Source organism: Cyprinus carpio, chromosome A13 (genome assembly GCF_018340385.1).
Source record: "Cyprinus carpio isolate SPL01 chromosome A13, ASM1834038v1, whole genome shotgun sequence".
In the NCBI taxonomy this organism is placed as follows: Eukaryota; Metazoa; Chordata; class Actinopteri; order Cypriniformes; family Cyprinidae; genus Cyprinus; species Cyprinus carpio.
In genome coordinates, this window is record NC_056584.1 from 829,585 (window position 1) to 851,145 (window position 21,561).

At 35.9% G+C, this 21,561-nt stretch overlaps 2 protein-coding genes across 2 annotated transcripts in view; both read right to left on the reverse strand.

The window, feature by feature from the left end:
* Nucleotides 1-6,240, reverse strand: part of LOC109102773 (elongation of very long chain fatty acids protein 5-like) — an 18,117-nt gene extending 11,877 nt beyond the window's left edge. Inside the window, exon 1 of the mRNA XM_042768346.1 lies at nucleotides 5,751-6,240. The gene's annotated coding sequence lies outside the window, so the exon portion shown is untranslated. The remainder of the gene's footprint in view (nucleotides 1-5,750) is intronic.
* Nucleotides 6,241-7,389: 1,149 nt separating this feature from the next.
* On the reverse strand, nucleotides 7,390-20,796 carry LOC109102318 (glutamate--cysteine ligase catalytic subunit). Its single transcript, XM_042768347.1, is given in 16 exon segments — nucleotides 7,390-8,467; nucleotides 8,700-8,820; nucleotides 9,333-9,445; nucleotides 9,632-9,713; nucleotides 9,923-10,027; nucleotides 10,395-10,487; nucleotides 10,634-10,746; nucleotides 11,023-11,161; nucleotides 14,085-14,201; nucleotides 14,855-14,929; nucleotides 15,236-15,372; nucleotides 16,106-16,164; nucleotides 16,415-16,525; nucleotides 17,651-17,833; nucleotides 18,837-18,949; nucleotides 20,211-20,796. Coding segments are annotated over 16 exon segments (1,893 nt in total). The 5' UTR covers nucleotides 20,361-20,796; the 3' UTR covers nucleotides 7,390-8,285.
* Nucleotides 20,797-21,561: the final 765 nt, after the last annotated feature.

A 21,561-nucleotide genomic window follows, 5' to 3' on the forward strand; every position in this document is an offset into this window, starting at 1 on the left:
TGCAAACATGTACTTGCAAGAAAAAAAGTTTTCTATGAATGATACAAGAGCTCACGACAAAAAGCACAGATACATAAAGTGTACAATGGCTTAGACACACTTGCAAAAATAAATGTTCATATTTTTTTTTCAATTATAAATATATTTAGACAATAAAGTATACCTTATCTTTCCCACATAAGCTTACTTTTCTTTACACTATATATATATATATATATATATATATATATATATATATATATATATATATATATATATATATATATATATATATATATATATATATATATATATATATATATATATATATATATACATATACACACATACACACACAGTCATGGCCAAAAATATTGGCACCCTTGGTAAATATGATCAAAGAAGGCTGTGAAAATTAATCTACATTGTTAATCCTTTTGATCTTTTATTTAACAAAATCACAAAAATTTAACCTTTCATTGGATAATAAGAATTTAAAATGTGGGGAAATATCATTATGAAATAAATGTTTTTCTCAAATACACGTTGGACACAATAATTGGCATCCCTAGAAATTCTTATGAGTAAAATATCTCTGAAGTATATATTCCCATTCATATTCACAATTTTGAGCACTCCAGGATGATTATGAATGTGAAATTATCCAGCCATGGGTTCCTGTTTTACAGAAATATAAATAGGAGGGAAAACAATGCCCAAATCCTCTTAATCATCCATTACAATGAGAAAAACCAAAGAATATTTTTCTGATGTGCAGCAAAAGATTATTGAGCTTCACAAATTAGTAAAGTCGCTTTAAGAAAAGAGCTAGAGCACTGAAAATTCCCATTTCCACCACCAGGGCAATAATTAAGAATTTCCAATCAACAGAAAACATTACGAAACTGCCTGAAAGAGGATGTATGTCTATATCATCCTAATGCATGGTGAGAAGAAGAGTTTGAGTGGCTAAAGAGTCTACAAGGACCACAGCTGGAGAATTGCAGAAAATAGTCTTGGGGTCAGAAAACCTAACAAAAAAAAAATTGTCAAAAACCACCTAGATCACCACATGTTGTTTGGGAGGGTTTCAAGAAAAATCCTCCTCACTCATCCAAAAACAAACTCCAGCATATTCAGTTATCAGCCATGGCTTCTATAGTCAGATGCCAAATAAAGGTTTCAAAAAGTATTGAATAAAAGGGTGCCGTTAATTGTGACCAATGTGTATTAGAGAAAAACATTTATTTCATAATGATATTTCCCCCCATTTTAAATTCTTATTATCCAATGAAAGCTTAGATTTTTGAGTATTTTTTAAATAAAAGATCAAAAGGATTAACAATGCAGATTAATTTTCACAGCCTTCTTTGATCATATTTATCAAGGGTGCCAATATTTTTGGCCATGACTATAGTGTAAAGAAAATTAAGCTCATGTGGGAAAGATAAGGTATACTTCATTGTCAATAATAAATAATAATAATAACAGTATCCAAGTAATAGGCTTATATTTATTTAGTTTTTGGCATGAAATGTGACATGCTCTTGACAACTTTTCATCTAAATATGTGACCCTGGACCACAAAACGCAGTCATAAGGGTCAATTTCTCAAAATTTACATCATCCAAAAGCTGAATCAATAAGCTTTTATTTGTATGGTATTTGGCCGAGATAAAACTATTTGAAAATCTGGAATCTGAGGGTGCAAAAAAATCAAAATACTGAGAAAATCACCTTTAAATTTGTTTAAATTAAGTTCTTAGCAATGCATATTACTTAACCTAATTTTTGATTTGATATATTTATGGTAGGAAATTTACAAAATATCTTCATGGAACATGATCTTTACTTAATATCCTAATGATTTTTGGCATAAAATAAAAATCTATAATTTTGACCAAAACAATGTTTTTTTGGCTATTGCTAAAAATATACCCCAGCGACTTAAGACTGGTTTTGTGGTCCAGGGTCACATATGATAATATTTGAAAATTGTAAGCTACATCGCATGACAAACAATATGGCAAACTAAAAGGGAATTACCATGTATTTATTATGAACTTTTGTAAATGTGCATGACTATGACTGCACTTTTGGACATATAATACACTCATAAACCATCATACAATTAAAAAAAAAAAAAAATGCTGACAAAAAGTCAAAATGTATAACAATAAGTAATATTAAAAATAGCTGCAAGCAGCAATTACTGGGGTTCAAATGCTTTGAGGCCTTTAAGGTTCTATGCTTTTAGGGTCTAAGCAAATGTGACATGTATGCCTAACACTAAAACACACCCACAATGGAGAATACACTCACAGACACACACACACACACACACACAAAAATACACACACACACACACACACACACACACACACACACACACACACACACACACACACACACACAAGCGCGCACAAATTTTGTTGAAGATATAGATATTTGAAATAACTGATATGTTACAAAATCGTTACTGCAAGTCTCCTGTTTAAAACACATTTTTACACATCAGGTTTAAATTTAATCGTAATGTGGCATAATTGTATATATCTGATATATCTGTGTAAACGAAGTTGTAAACTTTAACTAAATGTTTAAATGTAATAAGTTTGCATGCTTATTTAGAATGATCTGATGCATGAGTTGACTTAGTTTTGAGTTTTCTTTTAGGATTTATAGGCTTTTGGGTACACTAGACCAAGACCATATTTTAAAATTATCCTGTAATAGCTGTCCAGTTGCTGAAGTTCAATATTTTGTTCATAATTATCGACCTAGACTTTTTAACTCCACATCAATAAAATAAGTACAGTACAATCCTCTGGGCTCTCTAGGTCCTAGAGAGCCCAGAGGATTGTACTGTACTTATTTTATTGATGTGGAGTTAAAAACCAAGGACTAGTTCACAAAACAAGGTTTTTAAATTATCTCAAATATTTTAATAACAATTTGATTGACAGCTGTGGTCATAAATGGTCGGAGATGGAGTAAACACTTGTGTAATTTATGATATGAGTATCTAGTGGATATTTAAATATTTTGAATAATTGTGAATATTTTTTTTTTTTCAATTTGAGGTAATTTACCAGAGTTTTTGAAACCGTTTTAACTGTTATAGCACCACCTACGGTCAGATTGTTAAAATTTGCGAAAGTTTGCATGCTTGTTAAGAATCATCTGTTGCATGTGCTCACCTAGTTTCAGGAAGTTTTGAATTTTTGTTTAGGATTTATAAGCTTTTGGGTATTTTGGCCACACCCCTTTTCTAAATGAACCCATTATAGCTACCTTAAGGGTAAAATTCAAAACAATTTTATAATGATTGATTTATTGTGCTGCTGTGGTTTTATTGAGGTTGAGCGAAAAACCTAGGACTAGTTTTTAACATAATTCAGTTTTTAACATAATTGAGGATATTTAATAAACGATTTGACTGACAGCGATTTGATTGAAATTATTTGATTGAATTTTGATATGAACACTGAAAACCATGTGAAAATCAGCCACTGTCACCTAGTGGCCAATTTCTTTCAAAATTATTTTACAGACCTCTAGCGCCATGAGTCAAACATGCCCACCAAGTATGTATATATATATATATATATATATATATAAGTATATATATATATATATATATATTTAATTAATTATTTTTATTTTTTCTGTTCAAGAGTTATAGGTGCACGTTTGCTTTTTTTTATTATTATTATTAATATTCACTCTCCAGAAAATATTTCTGCACTGGTTTCATTCTGATCAAGTGAAAAACATAGGAATAGTTCGCAAAATTACTAGGTTTGTCAAAAACTACGAAAATTTCCCCAGAATCCGAGGCATGTTTGTCCATGGTGCGCAAAGGATTACAACGACACAAGGGATTTGTATGGAGACCTTTTATTTTAGTCTCAAATTTAATTAAAGAAAAAAGATTGATTCATGCGTGAGTAGTTTATTTTGCATGAATGATAATTAATTTACGTACAAAAAAAATTAATTTGCGTGAGTGAAATATATATTTACAAAAAGCAATTCACATGCGCAAAATAAAATTATATATTCATAAAATACATTTCACAAATGCAAAACACAATTCGTAGATATACAACTGTGCACAAAAACCTTTGAATGTTTAGAATGTACGAGTGTCTGAATGTACAAATCGTCATTTACTACGATTCCACTCGGATTTGTGTGTGTGTGTTTTTGAGACTTTCGTGGCAGACCTCTCTTCCCACGTGGGTCTGTCGTACTCTTTAGCCAATCAGATGCGAGCTTACCATTCAACCAATCATATCATAAGCCACTGAGAGTGCATTCAAGGAGCACGATTCTGCGCACCTTTTGCGCAATATGGATTAATTAGAACGGAAATTAAGCCTTTACATCAGTAATCCCATAGACAGTAGAAGAAATGGACACAGCGACCCAACTGGAACTCAATTGAGACAAGTGAAGCCCATTTTTAGCACTTCCGTTTCTGACGCGCAGACTCAAACTAAGCTTGATGACGTCAGCAACCTGTCTGACAGATGTAAATCTTCTAGTAGCTGTGCGTGCAAACTGCCATCGTTAATCTTGCAGAGACGGTGAGCTTGAGCGGGGAGTTCTTTGGCGTGAGTGAGCAGGAGTAAGTATTCTGATTAATTATTTTGTATAGTATTTTAAAATGTAACGCCAGGGCTTCTATGGGCTTCTCTCTTGACGTCTCCCCGATTGCCTGCGAGCTTCTGAATGCACTCTCGGTGGCTTATGATATGATTGGTTGAATGTTAGGCTCGCATCTGATTGGCTAAAGAGTACGACAGACCCACGTGGGAAGAGAGAGCTCTGCAAGGAAAGTCTCAAAAACACACACACACAAATCCGAGTGGATTCGTAGTAAATGACGATTTGTACATTCAGTCACTCGTACATTTTAAACATTCAAAGGTTTTTGTGCACAGTTGTATATCTAAGAATTGTGTTTTGCATTTGTGAAATGTATTTTATGAATATATAATTTTATTTTGCGCATGTGAATTGCTTTTTGTGAATATATATATTTTTTTCACGCACGTGAATTTTTTTTGTGTGTACGTGAATTAGGTTTCATGCATGTGAAATTGTTTACGCATGTGTGAATCGTGTTTTTTGCCTGAATTATATTTGAGACTAATCTGTCTCCATAGATTTGTTCCTACGATTAGATTAGCGATTTCGTACTATTGATCGCTCGCTGTAGCGCCCCCGTCAGGCCGATTGGGGCGAGCCTTGGTCACGTTGTAGACGATGTGAGTATTACCATTCCCACCAAGTTTCAAGTCTCTACGACTTATGGTTTGGTCTGCACGATCAGTTTTACGTGTAGATTGCTGATCAGTGGCCATTCTAACAATTACAATAGGGTTTCAGCTCTACGCACTTGACTCGAGCCCCTAAAGATTATAGCGTGATGTCTCACAGCGGGACACTGCTGTCACTGATTTGCATGTTATGTCAACTACTCGATAGGATCATATTGCTTTTATACAACAGATCAGAAACTGCAACTACACATTTCAAGACGACTCAGAAACGTTTTGCTAAGTCTTCTTCATCATAACAAATAACGAACGGCTTTGAGTCACATCGTCGTAAACCTAACGCTTCTAATCTTTGATAAAGTCATGTCATATAAGGTAACGGGCGCGACACTGTGTCCCAGACAGCGCAGTTCCAGATGACATTTTGGGGTGTTTACATCTCTTTAGCGTCATGGTCAGCAAAACTATTGTAAAGCATCTTACCTTTAGTCTTCAGACCGATATTTCCTTAAGCGTTGTCCTGTGCGGGTGGTGTCGTCAGTGTGACAGGGTGGAAAAAGCTCGTGAACTAATGAGCGTCATGAGTGTGTCTATAGTCCACCTGAAACTGATGCGTATAACGGGACGTGTTCGAATAACTCGCTTTATACTGCCGCTCTAGGGCAAAGTCTGCGTGCACACTGCGTCCCCCACTGCCCTTTACTGTCATGCAGATTTAAAAAATCAGGTTTCATACCAAGAACAAAAGTATGCATCTGGAACGTTCATAACGCGTTAAAATACCAGGACCATTGATAAAGGTGTAGTTTTAAAAGTGATGGTTTATCCACATTTAGGATGTCGCCATGCCACTGCATGACCAACTACTGTGCTTCAGATGGATTTAGAACGTCAACCTAACCGTTCTGACGTCCATTATGGCGCGCGTTAAGGCAGTTTTTTTTTAAGCATTGTGCTGCTGCACAATTTACAAGGCGTGAACTGTTTCGCGAACTAAAAGTCACCCCATTCATCTGAAGTTAGAACAGGCCAATCACAGCGCTGCTATGATGTGGAGCCAAAGCAGACCAATCACAGAGCTGCGCTGATGCAGAGTGCATCAAGGGGCCCATGTTACAGGGAACAATTACAGGAAAAATGTCACAAGTTCCACCAAACGTGCTCACGTGGCCCACACAACAATCATGTAACATTTTCTTTTTTGGAAAGCAGTGGTTAATCGTTAATATTTTGATATAGTTATTGTAGTTACTAGTTCTTGTAAATGGTATGGTATTTTGTTACTTGGCTACACACTGGAGAGAGTATTAGAATGATGTCAGTAAGCATTAAAAAAAAAAAACCTTTATGATGCAACGTGATATATATAAAAAAAGTTTCATTATTTTGCATCATATGTCAACCACTTCACACTTTAGAATCACATTTGCAAATGTTATTCATTATAAGCAGTATACAACAGTCAGTACACAGAATTAAAAGTCCCTGACATCATTAGATGATGACAACTGGAACACTATTAAGAGCCCTAATGGTATAGCCTTTGTTTTGGACCCTGAAGAGGCCCTTCCATAAAGCTTTTGTTCCAGACCCTGTAAGTTCTAGTGATGGCCTTGTGTTTGAAAATGCAAAGCGGTAAATTACTTATAATACCAACTGAATTAGATATATTCTGCTGACCTGTAATGCAGTGTTTGATGCACTGTTTAATGTTTCTTTGATAAAGAACCTGAATAAGTTGTGAAAACTGTGAAAGCTTTATATCCAATTTCTGCTGTCTTTTAAGCTGACTTTAATATTATCTAAATACCTATTTTATTTATTTATTTTTATTCATGGCTTAAGCATTTGACCATTAAAATTTGCATTTCAAGCCAATATAAATTATACAAGAGTTTTCTGCTTAATGAAAATCATGTAAAATGAATCACTGATAGTAGATCAGAAAACTAGTATATACACAGAGCACATTCATTCCTCTGTCCAATAAAATAATGCAATCAAAAACATTTTGTGTCTGACACTCAGCAAACCTAAACTGCCAGGGGGTATGTGCTTGCGTAACAGCTTTTATTGTCTGCGTGACGACGTAAGCTCATAGATACTGTAAGCAACGATAGTCTGATGCTTATTAAATGATTTAATGAATTGAATTTTAAAGAATAAACATTACACGCAAGCAGCATTTAAAGAATTATTTCCATAAGGCTTGAATGCTAAAGAAATTACAGTGCTCTATAAAAGGCAGGTGTTCCATTCAATAAGCTGAAATATGTACAGGAACCACTTTGTTTGAAGCCATATACTGATATTAAAGCTAACAAACTATAACTTAACCTAATTCATCTTTCTGTTAATTTAATAAAAAAGATAATCTGCCCCCTCTAGTGGTGGATCTGCTATGTAAAGCTTAACAACTAAGAAACTTCAGATGGTATGAATTTAGCTGTCCTTCAAACACGAAAATTACAAAATAGAATGTGTTAGTGAAAAACAACTCTACAGTCTTCTACTTCCCATTACCCCAATTTCAATTCCTCCATCAGTTTAGTCAGTGCTGCATACAGACTTGAATCAAGAGCAGTGCCTTGAAATCATTCTCTTAATTGGTACAATATTAAATGCCAAAAGAATCTGCAAAGCAAGTCAACAGTTTCATCCATAAAAAAAAGAAAGTACACTTGTTAATGCCTGATGAAGTACAGTACTTACATTTCAACAATGAAAATATTATTAATGTACAATTCAGTGTTTGCTACACTTTACATAATCTCTCACAAAGTCAGACCGACGTGAAATATAAATTACATCATGGATCTGTTTAAGCTATTAAAATAATTTGCGAATAATAAAAATCTGCTATGTACAAATTCCACAACCCTTTGGATGACCTCAGCAATCAACACATGCTATTTTCAATATTTTCTTAAAACCTTTTTTTTCTGGAGCAGTGGTCTTCTGTTCTCATGCAAAGGAGCATTTTTTAAATATAAGATTGGTGTTTGTTTCGAGCAGGCTTCATTTTCCTCTGTTAACCGGGTCTCCGATAAGTTCTGGACATTTCTCTACCCCCTTTGCGATTCTGTCGCACTTGTGCAGCAGGTCGTAGTTTATTTTGTCTGTAATGACGCTGTCCTGCTTGTACTGAGGATGTTTGGCAACAAACTCCCTCATCCACTTAGCCATAGTCATCAGCTCACCTGAGAAAAGCACGGTAGTGAACACAAACATTAAAAAATATAGAAGCAACACAATCAACCTGCTGGATGTGACAATAACTGAACTAGTTCGCCTGAATCAAGGCATTCTTAATATAATATTTCTGCAATAAAAAAAATAATTAAAAATTCAGCAAAAAATTTATGGCATTTTTTTTTTATGTTTAAAAACCGAAGCACTGACACTGTAATTAACCGAAACACATTTGCATACCAGAAGCACGCTTCTTGATGAGTTTCAGGTAGTTGAGAATAGTGCATCGTGTGTCGACATCCACCTCCATGTTCTCAAGGTAGCAGTTCAACATTGGGATCAGGCCGTGAAATACCCCTTCCTAAGAAAGCAAGCAAGAAACACACCACTAGGGCTGGGCGATGTCTAAAGTTGTCTAATCTATTTAATCTAATTTCATTTAAATAATTTTTAATTTTGTTGCCTTTTTCGTATGCTTCGTTTAGTTCGTGTAAACATCTAGCTTATAATTAGTTTGGCAATTTTTGCACAGTAAATTTTTACTGTTTAATTTGTGTTCATTGGACTGTTTTGAATGTCATTTGTATTGTGATTTGGAAAACATCATTTTATGTTAATATGTTATTACCTAATCAGAAATTTAAAAGCATTGCACTGGGCGATATTTTATGTTTAATTAAAATGTTATTAGTTTTTTTTTTTTTGGCTGACAAATATCAACATCGTGATATCTGTCAGCCATCGGCGATCGTCTAACGGCCCAACCCTACACACCAACACAATAAAATGGAGGAATTGAGCATCTTTCTACCCACTTTAGCCTACTGTTGAAAATCTTTGGAGAGTAAAGTTAAAGAGCAGAGGAACACTCACCTTCCCATTGATGATGGTGTCAATACTCATCAGTGTGAACTCTTCACTGTCTTTAGCTTCACTCTCCACTCCATTCTGAGCTGTGGAGGGCGGGTCTAACACTGGGTTGCAGCCTTAAAATAATAATAATAATAATAATACAAATCAAGAAATAATGATTTAAAAGAAATATGGAACCAGCATGCAGAATCACATGATAATGACCATGATTGTTTTAGTTGTGCCTTTGTAAAAACATGTCACAGCTCAATGTTGATATGAATGAAAGTGACATCTTTTTAACTTTAATGTCAACTAACCTTTAAAGACATCCTTCCGAAAATAAAACATGCCTTCTTGCACTGCATTTCGCTTCTGGGCAACTTTCATATTTTCATCAACCTAAACCGAAAACACAGTGAAGCTGCATGCAGTGCTTTAATGAACAGAAATACAAAAGTCATGCATGCACATGTATAATTCTTGGTGACGGTCTTATTTTTAAGAATGTTCAGTTTTTTTTTTTTTGCCATTTAATATCTTCCAGTTTTTCAGCTGTGTAACCAAGAGTTAAAATGCTAAATATCAAAACACAAAAAGACAAAACCAACCTTTGATAATGGAATGAGGAAATCCAACTTATACGATAAGATCACACGGGTGAGGAGAACGATAAACACGACATAAGCAGAGTTTTCAAAATCTGTCAGTTGGACCTGTTTAAAAAAATAAAAATAAAAATAAAAAATAAATAAATAAATGCACATGACGATCTGATATAAGAAACTTGAAGCACAAATCAAATAACTGCATATGAAAATAAAATCAAACTGGTCCACATTTAGTCCACGTCGCATTTTATTATATTATAAGTTTCATTAATATATCAAATTTATATTGTGCACATATATATATAGTGTGTATTCTGTCAGTAGCAAATGATTAGTTTTGCATGTTGTGCTTGAATAATCTGTAGGTTGGCGAGTTCTGACGTTTGCTTTGCTAAGCACACAGCCAGTCAAGCCGCATCTGCTTGCATCATTTGGCACACAGACAGCGGGCAGACGGCTGTTTTTTTAATACCTCCATTGGACGGAACTCAACTCTCCATCCGATGTCAGAGTTTGGAGGGGGGGGCTTGAACCTCATTGTCTGCCAGTTGGTTGACTGAAGGTTCTGCAACATGCAAAATAAACTACGGCTCATTTTCACATGCAATTTGAACAAATCTTTAAACTACAAAGTAAACACTGGTCTAATATTGACACTTTGTTGTTGCTGATCAATTTGCTAGAACAATGAAAATCCAATGTTAACTTTACCTCAAAGTGGTCCGATTCGTTCTCATCATCCAGATGAATCTTCTCCTGGAAGAGTGACAGTGGGTCACGGATGAAGAGATGTGCAATGTGCTGTGCCAGCAGTTTATCGATGCCTGCAACAGTCCAATACAGTGCGACTGAAAATACTGCACACAGAGCTGGCAGGCGCACTGACTGCAGCGGCCTGCTTCAATGATTTTCACACCCCGTCTACCCTGAACGCGAGTGCCGTGTTGCGTCGAAAGCAAAAAGTACCCATTACAAGCAGCAATGATGTCTACAGTGGACTCAAAGGATCTTTTGACAAGAGGACAAAGGAATGAGCAAGACTTGTGTTTGAGGTGATCCTCAAACTGCTGTAGACATGGTGCCAGTGTGTGTTTCTTTACCTGCATCTAGGAGTTGTTTGTTGATATCTTCATCTATGGTCAGATCAATGTCATTGTATTTCTCACCACAGCAGGAAAGGTAGCTATCAATCGAATCATACCGCGATTTGTGGATCCTGAATTTGTTGTTTTTCAGCGGCTGCGGGGACATTAATTCCATTAATTAAGAACATTTTTTTTAACAGAGCAATCAGAAACTGAGAAAAAAAAACAGGATAATGGGTGTGAGAAATTGACATGATATGACATGCTCCACTTGTAAAGCTATTGATATTTAAACATCAGCTGATTAATCATCCTATTCTGAGAGTACTGGCCTTGGCTGATAACTGTTGATATCAAAAGTAGTCAGATCTACTGACTAACTTGTTAATTATTATACATGCAGCTTTTACTGTCATTTGATATGAAACATTTATATTAAATGTAACAACAACCAAAAAAATCAAAAACATTTGTGACAATTCAAAGTGCATAATTCTAAGAGGAGAATTAACATCATGTGCGCAAATTGAGTGAGGTTTTTCCTTTTTCATATTTAAATAAAATCAGACATTATATAAAGTGTGGTGGTACAGGGCTTCAGACTAACTATTTTTACCAGGAGCACTGTAGCCCCTGACTAAAATTTTTTTGGAGCACATTCACATATTCTCCCTATTTTAACTGTATAACTGACAAATGCTTTGACAATAAATAGAAGTATTCTTTTAATTTTAGAGGGATATGACAATAATAAATAATAATAAATAATAATAAATATATTTTAACTGTATAACTTATATATATATATATATATATATATATATATATATATATATATATAAAAAATAAAATTACTATCGTTTTGCATTAATAAGGGCAGTTACTAAAATATTATGTTCATTTCATGTTTCTACACATTTGACAGTAAAGCAGTAAGCTTCAGTTGGGAAGCTTACGAAATTAATTTTATTAACAACAGTAACATGCAAAATCTAATTTTTATGTAGAAAAGGTATATAATGTACTCTTATTAAATGTACCATTATTCTTCTCTAGTCTTATATGGAACTGACCAACAACTTCAGTGATTATGATCACTGCACATTTATGAGCACAAAGCACTTTGTTACTTTTCTTACTTCATACACAAAAAAAAAGAAAAAAAGAGAGCACAATTCTGACAAAATCTGATTTTTTTGATGATTTGATATTTTTTTATAGTGATTTATAAATGTTATTTTATAATTTCAAAGTATAAAGGAAAAACTATAAATTAATGACTTTTAAGCCAATAAGTGTTCATCTGCTGCCATCTAGAGGTTATCATTTATTTTTTTTTTTTTTTTTTTACATAAGTGTTTGTTATATTATATATTTTGGTCAACCCATTAAAAATAACATTCAAATTGGATCATTTTGGAGCTTTAAAGTGCTGGAAACATTTGTGTGAAATACTTGAAAGTAACTGAAAACTGCTCCTCTTTCAAAAGGTTGTACAAACCCTGAAATGAATGATGAATGAAATTAATGTCGTAACATTCGACAATTTCTGCAACACCACCATGGTTATAGTTAGCGTTACTGGTTTTCTATGTCAGCGACGTTTGATCTGTTTGTAAAAGAGATTTCTGTGCCGAATTTGAATGCTTTTCATTAGATCTCATGGCAATTTTTATTAATTCTCCAGCGAATACAAGCACTTCTCACTGGATCTTGCAGCGCGCTGTGCTGTAACAGTGTCGTGAACTCAACTTTGGCTGCCGAGTAAAGCTGTTCTGAGCTCAGAGAAGTTTGTTTGCGTCGCGGACCGCGCAGCTCAAATGAGTAGCGGGATTTCGTTTTGTTTTCGTTTGCCGTTTGATGTTTCTCAATGCAACAGAAATGGCAGCGCTTATGAGTTGAACTACGCGGTGGTCGCGCCAGTGCGATAGCTCACAGAAATTACCGGCAGAAAAAATGGTCACAGTCTGGAGCCCTGTGGTATAAAAAAAAAAAAAAAGGTTCTCAAAAGCAGTAATTGGATGGGGTTAGTTTTCTTTTAAAATTATTAACAAGGCTGTCTGTTATTCCATGTATGATTCACACAAGTCTGGGATGCCTGTAATCATTACTGAATTGGGAGTGTCTGTTGTTTGGATGTGGGTGTAAAGGAACATCATGCAGCCTATAATTATAAAATCCATCTTGCCTCCTCAAGGAAAACTATTTACTTATGAATAGGATCTAAAAATTGTCAAATTTTTCTTGTTCGCGGGCATGCTATTAGGCATGTATTTTTGTCTGATCGGGTATCGGTCAGAGAGGGCCGATCCATATCCGAGATTATTATGCGTATTATTCTGTGTTTCTTCTGAAGCCATACGGATGCGCATATTGTAAGCGCTTCGTGCCACATTGTATTTGTTTTGTCCTTTCAAATCTATCATATGTTGTTGCCTTATTAAAATATACGCTATACATTTAAAAGAAATGTATTTTAATTTTATAGTATATACTTATATATAAATACATTCATGAATGTTTTTCATTAATGGATTTTATAATACAAATAGCAATGTGTAACATTTTACCATATTTAGTGCAACACTTATTTGTTCCCCACAAAATATTGGGTTTTTTTTTTTTCACTAAATGTTTGGATTTCTAAAATTATTGTGCATTGATATTTTTAGAATAACTTTTGCTGCCGAATTATCCACTAACCTAGTTTATGATTTTTTTTATCATAGATTATGAATATACATATATATTTTTGCATATTTACAGTTTATATACTGTTTTTCTTTATAAGTAGTAGTCTGTATTTAGTAGATTGTGAAAGAAATATTATCAGTTCCACACACAGAGATATATAAACTCTACATTTATTTTTTATTTAAAAAAAAATGTTTTTAGGGTATCGGCCAATACTGAACCCTAGGTATTGGAATCATTATTGGAGGAGAAAAAGGCAGAACAGAGCATCCCTAAATGCTATGTCATAATGTTGTCTGTCAAATCGTCATTTGGCAACGGCTCCAGGACCAGCCAAAGCACCATTTTGGTAGAAAAATGGGAAGACAGGATCCTGATCTCACCTCCAGGCCCCGCTCCTCTCGGGTTCTGTCATCCACCGATGCAGAGATCACACCCCAACGGCAGTCAATATCTGATACGTAGCCCCGATAGAACGGTGAGGCAGCGCTGAGAGCCATCTGCACAAACATAAACAACAATACACAGAACTTTTGAATGCATTTCTGAAAACATCTAAAGGCATCTGCTAACCACACAGGAATGTGAAAAAGGTGAGGGTCGGATTTATATTACGATAACATTTTACAATAAGGTTAACAGTAGTTAACCATTATTAAAATCAAAGGTTGTGCTTGTTAACATTAATGTACTGTGAACTAACATGAACAATGAATAACTGTATTTTCATTAACTAACATTAAAAAAGACTAATAAATACTGTAACAAATGGTCTGTTCATTGTTAGTTCCAACATTAATTTTAACAAATGACACCTCATTGTAAAGTGTTACCTATATTACTTCATGTGTGGTAAAGATGCCCAGTTTTCAGCTAAGACCAGCTCTTAGTTGAGATTTTAACTCATTCTATTTTCTTGAATGCGGTAGTGTACAACACAACTCCCTCTTAGAAGCAGTCACATCATGCATAAAAGTTTGCCTCACCTGCAGAGACCATTTCCCCACATTTTTATACAATTTTTTTAACAGTATAAACACAGTGATTAATTATCATTTGTTCTGTGAAGCAAAGTTTACTTTCTTGTTTTGGACCCTTTTCAAATGGACAGCGTGTTCTGTTATGAGAATTCCCCAAACCCATGTTCTCTTACCACTATGGGACAGAAAGTGGCCAGTTGGTCGTAAAGGTAGCGTGCCTCACTGATGCTGCAGGCCTGGAAGGTCACCTGAAATGGCAGAGGTGGACAACACGGACTCAATGTCAAACATTAAGCAAAATTTGAATATTGTATAAACATTTGCGAATAAGCACTGTTTCCATCCAACAAGTCTAAGAAAACAAAATCATCACTAAGTGGCACTAAATATCACTAACAAATGTAGAAGCCACTGAATTTAATAAATTTTCATATATAATAAATTACTTGCGCTTCATAACTCTTTTCTGTTGTGATACTTCAAAATGCGCATAAAAACAAGGTGATGGAAACAGAGCTAGTGAGAGAGGTTTCTGGGAGGAAAACACATTTTACCTGCAGGCAACAGTTTCCCATGCCAAAGCCCATGGCGTCCATGTAGATGTGATCAGGCAGAGCAGCCCGGGCAGCTTCCCCATCATCCTCTGGAAACGCCTCCACAAAAGGAGACGGGGTGTTTTTATCTTTAAAAACTGTTAAGTAGATGGAAGTCAAAAGAAAAGCAATTGAAAATATGGCAAAAATCATGCAGAAATATAATAAACATCTTGATTTCTTTTTGTTAATAAACACCTGCTCAAACAAAACAAATGTGACATGTTGCAGTGTGCGCTACCGAGCAATAAAAGCACCTTCTTCCACATAAATCTTTATCCAAATTCGCTGCAATATGAACAGCGGCGTTCTCCATGTCATCTGATTTTACTTTAATGGCATATCACTGGGCAGCATCGCCCACTGTGAAATCTCATTTGTCAGAAATCCTGCTCTACAGAAAGTGAAAAAATTTTCAACATCGATAACAATAGTCGAGGCAAGTCACCTTTATTTCTGTAGTGCTTTATACAATACCAATAGTGTCAAAGCTGCTTCACCGTGATTAACAAGAAAATAAGAGAATCAAATGTGGAAACTCAACTATAGAGACAGTTCAGATTCTTCTGTAACGCAGCTCAAAAAGACATTAGTGTCATTATGGGGCTCAAATCAGTTCTGTATTGGTTCAGTTCCGATAGGGCTGGCTGACAGTGAACATGTCTGCTTATCTCGAATTATTATGGGTATCCACTCATTCACTCACATTAAGAGTAGATCAAATGAAACCACATATACTCTGTTTATTCTATTTCCAGAGCAAGACTGACATTCAACTACAGAAACCGAAATCTAGCTTTAACAAAAACAAACAAACATCAAAACACTTACTTGGTACATTTATTGCCACCTTTTCTCCTCTCCGGTGGCGTATGTTTCTGGTCAGAGTGCTATAACACAACAAATGAGATTTGTTAGTGCATCACCTAAAGCATTCATAACTTTTTCAGCTGCAATAACCATGCATTAAATATTTACAAATATTAGTTTTGGTACAATTCATGTCTGTAGCACAAACAGAGTTAGGTTTGCTGAAATCCTTAACCTACCATAAATATGAGTGAACCACCCATAACTCTACAAATGAACAGCACTTTGCAAAAAGCTCTTTCTACTTGTTAACAGAATTTCACTTATCACAATCTTTTGTGTTAGTTGATGGCCTCATCGGGGAAGAAAAGCGATTTGGACACCCCTTTTTCAACAGGTGTGGGTTTGTATTCTGGCTGAGTGAAGCCTGGGCAGCCTAGCCTAAACACATAAATCGCAAAGAGGAAAATACAACCACGTGCTACAATTCAGAAATGCACACATTTGCATATTACACTGCAACTCTACAAGGGATGTAATAACATTCAAAGACAAATATAAGCCGGCATCTTTTATCATGGTCAATAAAGTGTTTGGGGCTAAAGGGTGAATTTTATCTACACGCATATGGCACTCCCAAATCACTCAAACATCCATAGAGTGTTATGCTGAAAAGGAAATATTTTTACTTTTTTTAACAATTAATATGTATAGAATACAAAGACTGCTAAAACTGTAACAGTTCTTATAAATAAAACAAAAGCTGTCCAAAACAGCCTTCATTTGGAGCTAATTTCAGTGGATCGAAACAATGCATTTCAAATGTCTTTTTGACCCCTGAGCAAAAAAAAAAAAAGAACTGTGCCATGACTAACTCAGTACATATCATATTCATATATGACATACAAAAGTCTTTATTTAAATAAGAAAAATAAGCAAACATGCCATCTAGATACTAGGAGTGGCCATTATGACCACTTACACCACTTTCTCAATCTCTTATTTTACTGTATGTGTCACAATACAGCAATTGCTTCAAAGCGGGTCTGCAACGAATGATTATTTTGATAATTTATATTTTGATTACCATAATAATTAACAGAGAGAGACACGATAAAAACAACTCCTTGCTAATCATTTTAAAGCAAAAAAAAAAAATAAAATAAACTTATACAAATTCAATTGCCTGAAGGTTTCAAATTTTACACGTAAGCAAAATGCTTGGGTCATGGATTTTTCCCACACCAGCTCACTTTGTGTTGTCCGCTATACTTCAGATGTGTTTTGTCCATAGAAATGCATCATTCATTACTTTAAAGAGATGTCTATAAATTTAATACTTTTTTTAAAGTGCGAAAGGTCACCAACTGAGACAATATCAGGAAGAACCAGGAAAAACACCTCACATCAAAAAAAAGGTTATGATCTGGTCTGTGCCCGATGCAAAACCCTGAATCTAAATGCAAAATAAGACACCCTTAATGGAAATTTGGCAAAGCTTACGCAACTTTGGGTGGGTATGGATATTATTATTGGATTACAGCTAAGGACTGATGATATAACTACCTGGGGAATGACGTAACTGTGAGAAGAGTCTCGTTCATATTAAGGACAGATGCGGCTTCTCTCCTCCGCTTTCCCATATTGTCTTCTACCGTGTTAAACTCCGACATGGTCCCTCCGTACGGCTGCCCGGGCGTCCCTTCGATCATGTAGCTGCCGTACTCTGGCCTCCACAGAGTGGGGTGGCTGCAAACATGCAAGGATCACAATCAACTAATAAGAAAACGCAAACAAACAGAAGCATTACAAAGCAAGAGATCAATATTTGGTCTCTTCATCCAAAGGGACATACGAATGTGAACACTAGCACAAGCACCTGTAGACAAATGAGCACAGACAGCAGACAGACAACACCTCATATTATGCTCTGACAAGACTGTTAGTAGACTCTGGATTCTAAAGTTTGGAAATGTTAAAGAGAAATCAATTCCAAAATCTAGCAGGCACCTTAAAATGGGGAAATACCAATCTGGCCAATCTATCAATCTACTGTATTTAAATGCGTGGCATCTCAGAATGTCCATGTGCTGTGTTGGGACGGGGCGCTATGCTCTTCAGTCTGTGCAGTAGAGAAGCAGTAATGAGGAATGCCACGGCTCTCTCATTTCCATTGCATGCTACTGTAAACAGCTACACAACATCAGTAGCACTTGGCCTCAGAAGGGCTTGTGTAGACAGGTTCAGACAAAAGGCCATTCCTCCCTTCTATAAAACGTATTAAGATTATGCTGTCTGAGCTAGCAGCTTCAATTGACTCTTATGAGGCCGTAATTTAAACATAAGAAGTTACAGGTACAAAAGATACTATCGATCTTGTTGGCTGATTAGACAAGCAGTTACAGAGGGATTGGCTACAAGACATTACAGCCCTGTAGAAGGTTAAGGTGTACAGAGGACAAACCAGCTATGCTCGGGTTACCCAGTATTAAAAAAAAAAACTCAACAATGGGTGCAATAAAGGTCAGAAGTTTTAGAATCCATTTCTGGATTCATTGCAAAAGCACATTCCCCTTTTTATTTTGGCTTGTTAAACAGTTGCAGCTAAACCTGCGATTCAGTGACCCCGTAGCAAAACCCGGCATATGTTACCAAAATATGCATATTCTTATGGATAAGTCTGACCTGGTTTTAAACCTTTTCAACCAATGTTTTGTGACGTACAATAAATCCCACTAGAACGGTTACTCACTTGGGATTGATCTTTTCACCCTTTTCCTGAAGGGTTTCCAAAACATCCTTCCCATTCAAAACCAGGCGGACTTTTTCATTTTTAGCATCCATTTCCACCAACATGTACTCCACCTGCAAAATGTTTCAGACATTTTTTTACAACAGTTTATTACATTATAAACAAAGCCACAAAATATTACCCACAACTAACTATAGTTTCTGTATGCACTGCTGCTTTCACTAAGGGTATTATGCATATTATGTGTGAGTGGATTTGCCTTGCAAACCCAACAATGACAAACACAGTATTATCTTTCTCCAAACACACTCATTATGAAAGTAAAATCGCAATGTGACATTTCTAGACTGAGGCCATTCCATTCTTTTTGCCTTCTGAGTCCACCAATGCGAAACAAAGGATTCACCTGAACCAACAACATTCCAGCAGGTTTTATCATAAATCCATCGACATCTTCTGGCCGAACAAAAGTATTGAAATGAAAAGCCATTTCAAAAGGAGGTTTAGAAATAGACATTAGCCTGTTGTTCCTACATGAACATCAAGTTTGCACATGAAAACACATTTAGGCGCTGTTATTTGAAATGTTTACTTTAGCACATGGTTAAGAATGTAAAAAAAAAAAAGAAAAAAAAAAAAAAACGAGCAAGAGCTCACTAAAAGATGATGAACCACCCACCCATCGTAAATGGGATTTTGTAATTGTCATCACAAAATCTGTTAACTAAACACATTGTGGGCAGATCTTCACATGCCTGGGCTATATCATACATACTCTTAACCAGTGGAACATTTGGACGCACCCACTAATACCTAATTCTGTTTTTTTGTGATTTTGAGATTTTTAGATTAATAACTTTAATAATTATAATTGGGGGAAAAAAACAAATGGGAGAACATGAAGTGAAATCGAAACAAAATATCTTATATTTGAGCTCCCAGTGTGCATTGTCTCAACCCACTTCACCCTGTGATCATTTTTGAACATCCCTGAAGAAAGTCCTATGTAGGCCGGACCCTTGTTGGCTATTTGCTCGTGCTCAGCCAGATCGAAACAGGGAGAAGTTTTAGTTTGGCAAATAAACTCACGCGTAAGCACGAATTGGATTCGTCTACAAAACTAATTTCAAAATTGTAAACATCGGCCTTTAGACCTGAAGGATTTTAAGAATCATACATCCAGTCAAGTGTGTCCACAAGTGTCAATGCACGAGCATGCATAACACAAAGCGAGCTGAGCGGCGCACCTGCTCACAAGCAGCATCCGAATTTGGTCCATTGCATCACTGCATTCTGCCTCTAAAAACGCAACCACGTGTTTCTCCATCACATGCAATAATAAAGTGCATTTATGAAGATGAAAAAGAGCCTCACCTCGTCTCCCCATTTCAGCACGTCCTTCTGTCGATCTTTGACCTTATTGTAGATGTTGAGGAACTGCAGGATGCCGTGCTTTCTAACGTGGTCAGCATGTTTCTTGGTCTCTTCCCAGTTGAGCGGCGACCCTTGTGACAGTAAGCCCATAGCACAAACCTACGATCCCTCGCGTATTGTTATGGACTTCGACTTCAGCTTCTCCTCCACCGCGTAACTCACACTTCACGTGCAGTAATCAGCGACAATTTAATACTCACGAGTGCACACTCTAGGCCTTATGTGATTCGTTTTAAACACGGATGTATCCGCTCTTTGCTTCCTAGCGGTTTCGAGTCAAGTACGGGCTACGGTTTCACGCCACCTCGACTGTTAGGGAATAAAGCAGTGTCGAATTGCGAGCAGCTGATATTTGATAGGACTGCGCGAGCTATGTCAATTCCTTCCTCGCGCACAGACACTTTACTGGTACTGAGTACACGTGACCCGGACGACGCGGTGACGTCATCTAATGACTCAGCAGCCCTTTCCTCTCATTCAGTTGTGGTGAGGCTGAGGAACCGAGAGCTGCTGTGGAAGCCGTTCCGTTTCAATGTGCTTTTGTAATCGTGACTATGCAAAATGTAAGCGTGGGCGTTTGTTCAGGTTGTTTTTTATTACACTTCATTTTTTTCTCTTCTTCTGCTTATATGAGGGTCACATTCAAACGTTTTTTTCTTTTATATTGTATTCGTGTAAAAATATGATTTAATTACGTTGGGATATGCTGGCTATTTAGCAAGACAGTTATGTTGATCACCAAACACAGAACCAAATAATAACGTCCAATGCCCTTTAAAGGTTTAAAAAGAACGTTTATATAATAACATTAATAACGTTAAATAACTTTATTTTATTAAATTAAACCTTAAAAGAGCATATCTGCAGCATTTTGCAGTTTTTTATAACTGCAAAATGCTGCAGATATGCTCCCATAAAATGACTTACACAGGACATTCCCTAAAACAGAGGTCTTCAGCCGTGTTCCCTGGGCCCCATTGTCCTGCAGAGTTTAGCTACAACCCTAATTAAACACACCTGAAGTAAGCTAATCATGATTCTAGATTTTGATTGTGGATTGAAGATAGGTGTGGTTGTGCTGGTTGGGGTTGGAAATAAACTTTGCAGGACAGTGGGTCCCCATGAATGGGGTTGTATGCTTCTGTTTTGTTTCTTTTTTTAAAAATAACCATTAAAAAAAATAATACAACATATCCCCTTGTTGTTATTTTAAATTGTATACAGGGCTCTCCAGTCTCACGCATTCACCGTGAGACACGCATTTCAACCCGTTCACACGCTCTCGCGCCAC